The sequence below is a fragment of the Erinaceus europaeus genome, chromosome 1 (assembly GCF_950295315.1).
Source record: "Erinaceus europaeus chromosome 1, mEriEur2.1, whole genome shotgun sequence".
Taxonomy (NCBI): Eukaryota; Metazoa; Chordata; class Mammalia; order Eulipotyphla; family Erinaceidae; genus Erinaceus; species Erinaceus europaeus.
In genome coordinates this window covers 66,863,115-66,876,272 of record NC_080162.1, presented here as the reverse complement: position 1 = coordinate 66,876,272, position 13,158 = coordinate 66,863,115, and the positions used below count along the sequence as shown (strand labels likewise).

At 40.8% G+C, this 13,158-nt stretch overlaps 1 protein-coding gene across 1 annotated transcript in view; it reads right to left on the bottom strand.

Moving 5' to 3' along the window:
* Window positions 1-12,817, bottom strand: part of TMX4 (thioredoxin related transmembrane protein 4) — a 45,013-nt gene extending 32,196 nt beyond the window's left edge. The window contains exon 1 of the mRNA XM_007539575.3: window positions 12,444-12,817. Coding sequence (XP_007539637.1) covers window positions 12,444-12,634 — 191 coding nt within the window. The 5' untranslated portion in view covers window positions 12,635-12,817. The remainder of the gene's footprint in view (window positions 1-12,443) is intronic.
* Window positions 12,818-13,158: the final 341 nt, after the last annotated feature.

Genomic DNA, 13,158 nt, shown 5'->3' with positions numbered 1-13,158 from the left:
CAACACTCACAAAGCTTTCCCTTTGCAGATGGGGACCAAGGGTTGGAACCTGGATCCTTGCATATTGCAACATGTGCACTCAACCAGGTGCGCCATCACCTGGCCCCAATTTTCCAGATGTGTTTTGAGAATGAACACTACCTTAAGAACCTCAATAATGGTGGGAGGTGGCACAGTGGATAAAGCATTGGATTCTCAACCATGAGGTACTGAGTTCAATCCTCAGCAGCACATGTATCAGAGTGATGTCTGGTTCTTTCTCTCTCTCTGTCTGTCTGTCTTTCTCATGAATAAATAAATAAATAGTTTAAAAAAAAAAAAGAACCTCAATAATGGAAGACAGTTTATACCAGTGTGTCTCTAAGCTAGCCTAACCAGTTTCATATTTTTCAAAACATTATCAACCCAACCCAAAAGATGTGTGGCTAGTAAATTTCCAATAATACATGTTGATTCCTAATATTCCAAAGTACCAGTCTGAGCTAGTAGAAGCTCTTAGTTAAGCCAGTCCTATCTGACATTTTCTCAAATAGAGTTAGAAATACTTAGGTCTTCAGCCAAAATTTTGCTTTTTCCATTTTTTTTCCCATTCAACAAACATAAGCTGAGCATTATGCTAGAAGCTGAAACTACAACTCTGAATAACTGTACAGGCATAGTGGTGCTTCTCCTACTGAAATATACAATCCAGAGATGAACAAAAGAATGTGGAACAGATGCAATAGAGACACTGAGGAGCTGGATGGTCTCAGAAAGGTCAACAGAGAAAGGCACATCTATCTATGATCTTATGTAAAAGTAACAGACATACATCCTATGTGCTAACACTGTACTATCTCTAGGCCTGCAGTAAATATCTTATAAAGACTTGGTATGGCTGAATTGTTTATGTATTCTGAATCACTGTTACAGCATGTAAATTATGCCTCCAAAAAGAAGAAAGAGGAGGCAACATTGGCTAACATTACTACGAAATAGTGTGATCAAATAATTAAACTCTGTGGCCCCTTCCTTATCCTCAAAACTGAATCAAGACTTCAGGGTTAAGAAAGCAAACAACCTAACTATAAAGTTTGTGACTTGGAAGATGTAGCAAATCCCTTTCTGGGAGCAGCTACAAATGCTACATTTGTTACATTACTTTTGAACCACAAAACAGTCTTTACTTTTGTACTGATAAGGACTCCAAAAATCTAGCCCCAAAGAACAGGTCAATGAAAACTTCACACTAAAATCATCTTAACTGACTATCACTTTGTCCCATCCCCCTCCCCCCCCCCCAGAGCACTGTACAGTTCTGGCTTTATGGTGATACAGATGATTGAACCTGGGACTTTGGAGCCTCAGGCATGAAAACCTTTTTGCATAACCATTATGCTGTCTCCCCCCCCCCCACCCTGTCCCTCATTCCTATACCAAAAAAATCCTTGATAACATTTCTTTGCCATTTTCTATACATGTGATATGGTCATGCATTTTTCATTGTATGTTCCTCAGATGCACAATGTCACTATCCTCTAACAATTATCTACCCTTTCCTGGGAAATCCCTAAATATGTATGGAATGCTGGGTCACTCCAGCTCTACTGGACAAAAAAAAAAAAGTCAGATTCCCCTTTTTCCCTTCCCAAAACTTATTGTACAACTTTTACTGACCAAACTTGCTTCCTAACTTAAAAGTTGTTTTGCCAGTAAAATCGTTCTTTTTTTATTCAGCTGTTCCTGTGAATTTTGGATGACATGACTGACGGTGGGTGATGGAGGTTCAGTAAACTGTCCCTATCTTTGTGTATGTTTGAAATATTTCTTAATAACTATTTTCTTAAATATTTGATTCAAGGGCCAGGATCAAAAGAAACAGCACAACAATTTATGCAATGGATTTTCATGCCTGAGGCTTAGAGTTCTTAGAAGATTCAATCCACAGCACCACCATAAACCATAGATGAGTAGTGTTCTGGAAAGGAAAACAAAACAAAACAAAACAAAAAACATTAAATATTTCCCTCTGTTTTCCATTCCTGAATGGTTTTCAAAAAATGTAACATTTGTTATTTCCACATTAAGAGAGGTAAGAGAATTACCAAAAGAACATAATGTGCATGGGCATGCACACACACTGGAAAATGCCTTGGGCAAGAGAACAACTTGAATAAAGTTCTACAATGTTTAGGTACCTTGTGAAATTTTCTTATCTTACAAATTCTTTTATCTTGAGCTGACCAGAGGTATCTATTTAAGTTCACTCAAATTTCAATGCAATGAAGATGAAGTACACAAATCAACACAGATAAAGAACAAAGAAAAACCTGAAATTAAACAAAATTCTGATCTTTCACATTATATAAAAGAGGGAGGTGTTAAGAAGTCAATACAAGATAACTGATCTATTTCAGGAAAAATCATGAGACTGAACGAAGTCCACAGTAGAAAAGACTGACCTAAGATTAGGCATACATTACTTTCTCAAACCAAGAAGCACATTACGCCTACCCTAATTCTATCTTAATTTCCAAAAAGACTAGTACAGCCAATTCTAAAATCATTCAAAAAAGACTAATACAGCCAATTCTAAAATCATTCAAAAAGGTAAATTTTCCCACTGCAACTCATGTTCAATCCCTGAGACCAAGAGACCAGAGAGCAGGGTCCAAGAACAATTTGCTGTCATCTCTGAATACAAATTGTTTTTTTTAAATACTTGTACTTTGGGGTTGGGTGGGAGAGTACCCAGTAGAGTAAGCACACTATCATTTACAAAGATGAGGAACTACTGGTGAAGGCAGTGCTGCAGGTGTCTATTTCCTTTTATATCTCCCTTTCCTCTCAATTTCTCTGTCTCTACTGAAAAACAAAATTAAATACTTGCACCTCTACATTCCCAAAACAAAGTAGAGTCTCAATATATAGAAATCATCACTGAATGTTTGCTCAATAAACAAACTGTAAAGTTGTATTCAATATTTGAGAATATCATTGCTTTCTACATCTTCCAAATACCCATATCCCAATAATGAGATATGCTGCTTTCTATGAAAGCCAATTCAAGGGATACCTTAGGAGAAAATATAAACATTTTATTATTACCAGCATTTTAATATAATGTAAAAAGTTCAACCACAGGAATCAAAAAGACCAAATATAAATTTACAATGTAAGTTTAAACAGTTTTATAATCATTCCATGTCTCAGCTTCCTCAAATGCAAAGTGGGATAACAAAAGTAGATACCTTAGAAGTTTACTGGGAAATTAGATGACACATATAAAGGCATGTATTAAAAACAGGCATTATTACGTATTACTGTACATTAAGTAGCTTGGTTTCCAAGATACTTTGATGATGCATTACTTCTCTAAAACTTTACAATCCCACTGTCAGACAAGGTTACTTTACAGAAAGACATATTTAAGGTCATTTAAGAACACAGAGCATAGGGGCTCGGGTGATGGTGCACCAGGTTAAACATACTTAGTTCCAGGCACAAGGATCACAGTTCGAGCCACCAGCTCCTCCACCTGCAGGGAGATCACCTCACAAGCAGTGAAACAGGTCTGTAGGTGTCTATCTTTCTCTCTCTCCTTCTGTGTTCCTCTCCTCTCTCACTTTCTCTTTAATACTTAACAAAGAGAAAGGAAGAAAGAAATTTTGATGTACAATTTTTAATGATTTATTTATTTACGCTGTGCCAGGCAGTGGTGTACCTGGTTGTGTGTATTTCTTTTCTTTTTTTCTTTGATAAAGCAGAGAGAAATTGAGAAGGGGAGAGAAAGACAGACACTTGCAGCACTGCTTCATCACTACTGAAGCTTTATCCCTGCAGGTGGAGACAGGAGGTGTGAGCCTGTGTCTTTTGTGCATGGCAATTAATGTGTGCACTCAACTAAGTGTGCCACTGCACAGAAGCTATTTAAATGAAATCTTTAAGAGTTTCCAAGAAGAATGAGAAGTTTAACAATCATGTAAGCTATAAAAGAGTATCAGTTTACTTACACTTTTTGCAGATATCAATGGTTTATCAAGTTAAGCTTTACAAAGGCATTTGAAATACACTGCAGATAGCCAAAACACCAAAAAGCTTATACAGTTACATCACACTAATTTAAATAGCATTAGTCCAATGTTTACCCTTCTGGAAAATGATTTCTAGGATATGCTATCACAAAATGTAGTACAAAAAGAAATGTTAGCAGCTCTATGCAAAACATGACACCTGCTAGAGAAATAAATTTATCTTTTTTTAAATCTTTATATGTATTTTTTAAATTATCTTTATTACTGGACAGAGACAGCCAGAATTTGAAAGGGAAGGGGGTGGAAAAGATAAAGAGAGACAGACATTTGCAACACTATTTCACCACTCATGAAGCTTTTTCCTGCAGGTGGGGACCAGGGGCTAGAACCGTGTCCTTATGCATTGTAATATGTGCGTTTAGGGGGCCAGGCGGTGGCGCACCTGGTTGAGTACACATGTTACAATGCACAAGGATCCAGGTTGGAGTCCCCAGTCCCCACCTGCAGAGGGAAAACTTTGAGAGTCATAAAGCAGTGCTACAGGTGTCTCTCTGTCTCTCTCCCTCTCTATCTCCCTCTTCCCTCTCGATTTCTGAATGTCTCTATCCTATCAATAAAGATAATAAAACATTTTTTTAAAAAATACATTAAAAAGAGAGACAAGATGTCAATTCTTAAAAAAAAAAAAAAAAAAAAAAGTGTGCTTAACCAGGTGTGCCACCACCGGCCAAGAAAATAAAATTTCACTGGCTTCACTAGAATGAACACTCTATAAGGGTAATAACTGCTACATGACATGTGCTAGAATACAGCTGGTGAGGTCCTGTGTTACAGTAGGTATTTATTATATCAAGTCATTATATCAAGATGGACCATTTCCTCTCATGTCAGTCGAGGTGCTGGCCTATTAAGAGGCTAAGCACAGTAAGCCTTTCAAAGACTCCCTGGTATTCAGTTATTTCCCTAGTTTGGTTTACATCAGGGACTTTCGACAGGTCATTGTCCACCATTTACTACATTTGGCTCTTTCCAAAACTTTTAACTAATATTTCATTCTCTTCCACTTAATAAGAATAATTATCTTAGACTGCTGGGATAATAAAAGAAGACTCAGGGGGTCGGGCGGTGGCGCAGTGGGTTAAGCGCATGTGGCAAAGCGCAGGGACCGCATAAGGATCCCGGTTCGAGCCCCCGGCTCCCCACCTGCAGGGGAGTCGCTTCACAGGCGGTGAAGCAGGTCTGCAGGTGTCTATCTTTCTCTCCCCTTCTCTGTCTTCCCCTCCTCTCTCCATTTCTCTCTGTCCTATCCAACAACGAATTGCATCAACAAGGGCAATAATATATAACCACAACGAAGCTACAACAAGGGCAACAAAAGGGGGGGAAAAATGGCCTCCAGGAGCGGTGGATTCATGGTGCAGGCACCGAGCCCAGCAATAACCCTGGAGGAGGAAAAAAAATAAAAAATAAAATAAATAAAAATAAAAATAAAAGAAGACTCAGATTATTCAAACATAAGGATTATAACTTTACTATGACTAAAATGATAGTGATAATAGACAAGGATTATGAGTGAAAAGAGGCCTCTTCTTTTACATGTTTTTAAAATCATATAACACTGTCTACAGCCATGTTTTTCACTCTACTTCATTAGGAAATATAACAGGCGATTTGGGTACTAGCATGTAATAGGCCGGGATCAAGGGTGCCTATAATAGTTTTGCAATATGTGGAGCACCATTCATATCAAAGATCTGCCCGTTGCAAAATACCAACAGTGCCCTTTTTCTCACTAAATAACTGCTAAACAGAACAAAAAATAAAAAGCAGCAGACCGATGCAAAGTAAATGAATGCTACATGTAACATGCATTTACTTCATAATACATCAGACTTATAACTCCTAGAAATCAACTATGGTAGTTCATTATTCATCTTCATCTTCTCATCTCCAACTTTGAACTTGACGTAGAGGATATAGAGGATGCACATAATGAATATCAAACATTCAATCAATAATTGAAGAATGGAAATTCTCATTATTTGCCAAGCACAAGTTAAGACAATGATCATGAAAATATCCTTTCCATGCATAAGACAGTAAAGAAGTTAATAATACTAAAATGAAAGTCTGGTGGTCATAAGAAATAAGTGAGGCTTTGCTCTAGCACCAGGTGTATAATTTTTATTTTAAAATATGGCCATGGTTGTGTTTTATAAAGATATTTATGCTTTAAAGGGCTAGGTTTATTTAGCCCAAAGACATTCTTTCACTTTAACTATCAGTTTAGTGTTATGCAAATCAAAATTAAGCTGAGTATTTGCTTATTTCTTCTTGGGGACAGCCACCAGAAGAGTCTACAGAATGTATTCTATTGCTTATTTCTGCAGTGAACAAAAGTTTTATTCTCCAGGACTGATATGTTGGGAGCCAAGCAAGTTTAAAACAGCAAAAGGTTACAAACATGGAATGAAGGATAGTATAAAACAATGGGAATAGAAGAAAATAACAAATTATTTCAAAGATTAAATATTTCCAGAGGCCAGGTGGTGGTGTACCCAGTTAAGCACACATAGCACTATGCTCACTCAAGGACCTGTGGAAGGATCTGGGTTCAAGCTCCCCACTCCCCACCTGCAGGGGGGAGAAGCTTCAGAAGTGGTAGAGCAGGGCTTCAGGTGTCTCTTTTTCCCTATCTCTATCTCTTCTCTCAATTTCTCTCTGTCCTATCCAGTAAAATGGGAAAAAATAGTCATTAGGAGCAATGGGTTTATAGTACTGACACCAAGTCTCAGCAATAACCCTGGAGGCAAAAAGAAAAAAAAATTACATAATACTTCCTAACCTGTAACTGAAAATTCAACCCCAAGGAACTACAATGTAGACTTAAAAGTAAAGTTATTATCAGCAAATTCTGTAAACAGAGAGCAAGGAGACAGCATAATGGTTATGCAGAAAGATTCTCATGCGTAAGGCTCTAGGGTCTGAGGTTCAATCCCCCACACTACCGTAAGCCAGAACTAAGCAGTGCTATGGCAAAATATTAATAATTAAGTTAAAGGAGCTTTTCATGCCTCAGAAAAGACAAACATTGCCAAGTCTTTCAAACTCAAATCATCAATACCAATAAACCCCAAAATTACACTATAGGAACTTTGTATGAAATCAAATATAAAAGAAAAAATTCCCTGGGGAGGTAGCATATAACTAAATGAACAAGTAAAGATATTATTCGAAATAATGTCAAATCTTTAGTACTATCAGAAAGTATCCTAATTTACTTCTTCAGAGAAGTTAATAGATTACTTATGGATCTATTTATTATGACCAGTACAAATGAAAAAAACATATTAACATATTTTGGTTTCCTGTGCTATATACATCAAGAAAATATGTAATATCCTACTGTGGTTGTTAGAATAAATATAAGGTCAATAATGATACTAAAAAATAATGAATTTTTATACTTTTTTTTTAAGGTGTGGATTTTTGTCAGAGAAAGGAATCCTACCAACAAACAAGAAAAGTCATCATAGTTCTTACAGACAACACTTAGATTCTGGTAGACAAAAAGAAAATGAGCGTAATTTTCTGAATATTCTTTCCTTTCCAGACTTGCTTCTGGTTGACCTTCTCTGAACTATACTGAATAGTGAACGACTAAAATTATCTCAAGTATCCATACAGTTTGCTTCCAGATTGTCTCATTTTGTATGACAATCCATCAGTGGACATACAGCAAGCTTAGAATAATCAAATACTATGTCTAGACCTGTACATTTAAGAGGAAATAAATTTTGTCAACTTGGTCAAACATTGGTTGTTGCTCTTTCATAAGCTCTGTTTTACACATACTTGAACTCTAATGTTCTTAGTTCTTTTACTTAAAAACCAACAGCTATGCTAAAAGGAACTGGAAAGGAAGTGGAGCCTTTAAATACAACCAGTCCTTTCTGTCTTTACCTTCACCTTTACAATTATACACAAGCTTACAACAGAAAACTGACAAGCAGAAACTCTAGTGGGCAAGCACCCAGTGAAACCGAGAATTCTTTGTCATTTAAGCTTACAAAACACAGTCCCTCTATTACACACACAGTTATTATAAGCTTGACAGTCCTGAATAAAGCTTCATTTACTTTAAAAGTTTCTCTCTTGGGCAGGAGAGGGAGCTCACCTGGCAGGGTGCATGCACAAGTTAGTCCTGTCACTACTTGGTAATGCCACAGCTCTGGTACTGTGGCATCTCTATATATATATATATATAAATGGAAAAATAAAATAAAAATTGGTGAAAAATCAAGCATACATGAGGCCCCAACTTTCCATAGTAATAATAAATACCAATTTCTCTCCTAAAAGGTAAACAACAGGGACTGGGCAGTGGTGCAACAGGTACAGAGCACACGTTACAATGCACAAGAGCAGGATAAAAAACACTGGTACTCCACCTGATGTGGGGGAAATGTCACAAGTAGTGAAGCTGTTCTGCAGGTGTCACTCTTTAGCTCTCTCTCCCCCTATTTTTTTTAAATTTTTTACTAGTGATTTAATAATCAACAAGTTTGTGGGATAAGAGGGGTACAACTCCATACAATTCCCACCACCAGAGAGCCATATTCTATTCTATTGCAAACTTCCTTGTTCTTTATCCCTCTGAGAGTATGGGACAAAATTCTTTATGGGGTGCAGAAGGTGGGAGTTCTGGCTTCTGTAATTGCTTCTCTGTTGGACATGGGCATTGGCAGGATGATCCATACCCCCAGCCTATTTCTGTCTTTCCCCGGTAAGGTAGGGCTCTGGAGAGGTGAGACTTTGGGACAGATTGGTGAGGTTGTCTGCCTCCCTGGACATTTGTCTGTTCTGTGCTTTCCATCTGCAACAAGCCCCTGGATCCTGGCTGGATATATTAGTTCCAGATAGCTAAGACTACGAAGGAAAACATGTGAAAGCCTTATATGAAGTGAAGGCTTGCTTCCATCCAAAGTAGTAAGCAATTAAGTGTTCCATGTCTATAGACATAATAATTTTAATGATTTCATTTACTCATTACAAAAGTACTTTACTCTGAGGTCTAAATGATTCCTTTCTTTGCTTGTAGTACTGTGTACAATGTTCTTTGTATGCTTGTTGTTGTTACTGTGGTTTCAGATTCCTTTTTCTTTTTCTTTCTTTTTTTTTACCAGAGCACTGCTCAGCTCTGGCTTATGGCACTGTGGGGGATTGAATCTGGGACTTGAGAGCCTCAGGCATGAAAGTCTCTTTGCATAACCATTATGCTATACCCCCACCCTCAGATGCTTTTTTCAATGACTTTCTTTCTTTTTTCTTTTTTTTTGATAGAGAGAAGGAAGTATTGAGGGAGAGAAAGAGAAACATCTGCAGCGCTGCTTCACCACTCTTAAAGCCCCCCCACCCCTAGTTTGGGTACTAGGGGTGTGAACCTCCATCTAAGTACATAGTAACATCTGCACTCAATCCAGTGCACCACAGCCAGCCCCTAGGCCATTTTTTTTCATACAGAAAGACTGAGGGAAGCTTCTGTCAGGGGGCCAGGATTAAATAAGGTTTGTGCCCACGACAGAGTAAGCACACTGTTTAGATAAGTTTCAGGCCCTAATTACATTTTAATGAGAAAACTAGAATACAGAGGACCACAGAATAGGACAATAGTTATGCAAAAGATTTTAATACCTGAGGTCCCATGTTCAAAGCCTCTCATCACCAAAAACCTAAATTGAGCAGTGCTCTGGTTAAAAAGAGAAACACCAGACCATTGCTCAGTTCTGGAGTATGCAGTGAGGGGATCTAACCTTGGCCTTTGTTCATGCGAGTCCTGTGCTCTATCATTGTACCTACTGCCTCCCTCCCCAATCTCTTACGTACTTTAAATAATGTAATCTACTAACTTTTGGTCCTGCTCTCACACTGAGGTTTTCATATCATTAGAATATGCCTGCAATCTAAACTGAAAGAAATCAAAATTTCCGCTTAGACAAAGGTCCAATTCTTTTTATGTGTCTTGAGGTACACTTAATTAGCAAACAGTAGTGATCTAATAGATATTAATTTTCTGAAACCACAGGCTAAAGAGATGGATACTTTGTGAAAATGTCTCAAGAAAACTTCATTTTCTCTGCATGCCTACCATGATCTCGCAAGATGTTTCAGGCATCTCCTAGTCAGTCTCTCTTTAAAAAAATTAAAAAAAAAGTTTTATTTACTTATTACTGGATACAGACAAAGAGGAACTGAGAGGAGAAAGAGAGACAGAGAGGCACCTACAGCCCTGCTTCAGCACTCGTGAACCTTCCCCCTTGCAGGTGGGGACCAGGAACTTGAACCTGTGTCCTTGCACATTGTAATGTGTGCTCTTAACCAGGTGCACCACCACCTGTACCCCCCTTTTTCTTCCTTAGTGATGAGTCTATCTTGGCGTTACTCTCGATCGCACTCTGTCATTTCACAAACATCTCATAAAAACTGCAGCAAAGGTGGGTGTGAGGAATAACATTATTGCAAGACTGGCCAGCTCCTCATGGGGCGCGAGCGCTTCCACACTACCATCATCCTCTCTGGCATTATGCTATTCCACTGCAGAATACTGTGCCCCAGTATGGTTCCGTAGCCCCCATGTCCACTTGGTCGATTCCAAATTATATTCCTCCATGAGGATAATTTCTGGAACCATCCGTTCCACCCTGGTTCCATGGCTGCCAGTTCTTAGCAACATCGCCCCGCCAGATATTCGTCGGGATGCGGCATCAACTAAGTTCATTTCCCACGTCTACGCTCCACCGGACCTGCCAATATACGCGGATATCTTCGCCCACCCTGTCCAATGCTTGACTTCTCGTCACCCAATCTGGTCCCCTACGCCTACACTGAACTTCTCTGTTCCAGACTCTTGGAAACAGAGTTGGCAGTCAGCTGAGGTAAAGAACAAACACCTCATCACAGACACCTGCAAGCGTCAACCCGGCTTTGACCTAGCACGTTATGATTGGGCCCTCCTCAATCGCTATCGAACAGGCCATGGCCGGTGCGCCGCTATGTTCCATCGCTGGGGAGCCAGAGACTACCCGAACTGCCCCTGCGGCTACAGACAATGACCCACCTCTCCAGATTCAGAGGAGGTCTCGAAACTTTACATCAGGCTCAACTTGATGCTGTTGACTGGCTACAGAAGAAGGGCAAACGCTAGAAGAAGAAGTGATGAGAGATAGCCAGAGCCTCACTCTAGTTATCTAACTCAGGACCTTTTATTTGCAAATTCAACCCTTTATCTATTGCATCACCTCCCAGGTTGCATCACTATTTCAAGCCTTCTTTCAAATGCACTCTTCCTTCCTACAAGTCTTAACTATGATCAGTAAATCCTTTGTCCCATTTCTAACTTAAAACTGTTACTGTCCCATGTCCTTCAAGCAGACACTGTTATTCAAAAAGGAACGATAAGCAACATCCTTTCCTTTATGTTACTAGCACAACTGAGTCATATCTACCCAGAAACACTACCTCCAAAAAGTATAACTTGGAACATTTACATGAGATGGTTTTTCAAAAGGCACTCATCTCTCTACTTTGCCTTTCACAATGGCAACTCGGGATATTCAAAATGAGAACCTCGGATGTTTTCAACAAACTAGTCTCCCTTCAGTAGTGCTGCAATAATTCCATCAAGAGATATCCATGCTGCTTAACTACGCAGTATAATCCATCATGTCTTGAATGCCGTCCTTTTTTTTTTTTAATTTTTTATTTAAGAAAGGATTAGTGAACAAAAACATAAGGTAGAAGGGGTACAACTCCACACAATTCCCACCACCCAATCCCCATAATCCCCCCCCTCCCATGATAGCTTTCCCATTCTCTAGCCCTCTGGGGGCATGGTCCCAGGGTCATTGTGGGTTGCAGAAGGTAGAAGGTCTGGCTTCTGTAATTGCTTCCCCGCTGAACATGGACGTTGACTGGTCGGTCCATACTCCCAGTCTGCCTCTCTCTTTCCCTAGTAAGGTGTGTCTCTGGGGAAGCTGAGCTCCAGGACACATTGGTGGGGTCTTCAATCCAGGGAAGCCTAGCCAGCATCCAGGTGGAATGCCGTCCTTTTATATACTGATATGAAGAGCACTGGGTGCTTTTCTAGAAGATCTTCTCCATCGCTTTAACCTCCCCGCCCCCTTAAGCGCCCCCAGAGTAAGCAGCACACTACGTTGCTGAAGTACTCTCAGAAGCAGGAGGCAGCGGATGTGCCTCACCCACAGCTGGAAGCGCCAGAGTCGGGCGCGCATGCGCAATGCGGGAGCGGGTGCCCGCGCTGCAGGCGGGGCGCACCGGGTCGGAGGTCGAGCCCGGCCGGCAGCGTGGGGTGCCACGCGGTTCTGGGAGGGCGGCTCCCGGGAGGAGCGCGTGACAGGCGGGCACACTCACAATTTCAGCATCCACTCGCCCTCCATCACCAGCGTCCAGTTGGAGGCGGTCATGGGCCGCACCAGGCTCTGCTCCTGCGGCACCGCGGCCTGCTTGGAGTCGGAGTCGGGCTCAGCCTCAGCCGCCACGGCCACCGCGACCCAGGCGGCCAGGAGCGCCTTCAGCAGCGAGCCACCGCGCTTGCCCGCCATATTGGGGTGCGGCGCGAGGTTTCTCAACAAGGTAGCGAGGGGGTACTGACTACCCCGCCTGCCAAAGGAGGACGCTCCCAGGCAGAGAGACACCAAGCTACCGCACCTCCAGGCCGCCCTGACTGGCCTGGCTCGCCGGGAGAGGCGGTCTGAGCCGCCTCTTATCTGCCCGGGGCACTCTGAGGCCACGCCCCCTCCCGCCGTAACTAGCTGTAGCCGGGGGTGGTGGTTGCCTAGGCAACGGCCGCCCTTTCTTCCTGTCCTCAGAGCTGAAAATAAACAGATGACCCGGGGTTGCTGAAGTTAGAACTTGTGCCGCCCTTGTCCGGGCTCCCTAGTAAATAGGGTTGGCACGTGCAGGTTGTTTTTTCTCCTAAAGAGAAACATGACCAATAATATCTAAATGCATCTCAGTAAATAGGGTTGGCGCGAGCATTTTTTTTTTTTTTACTGAAGAGAAACAGGGCCAATAATTTTTAAATGCATCACCTCCTCAACAGTGGCAAAATTAACCACGGACTGGA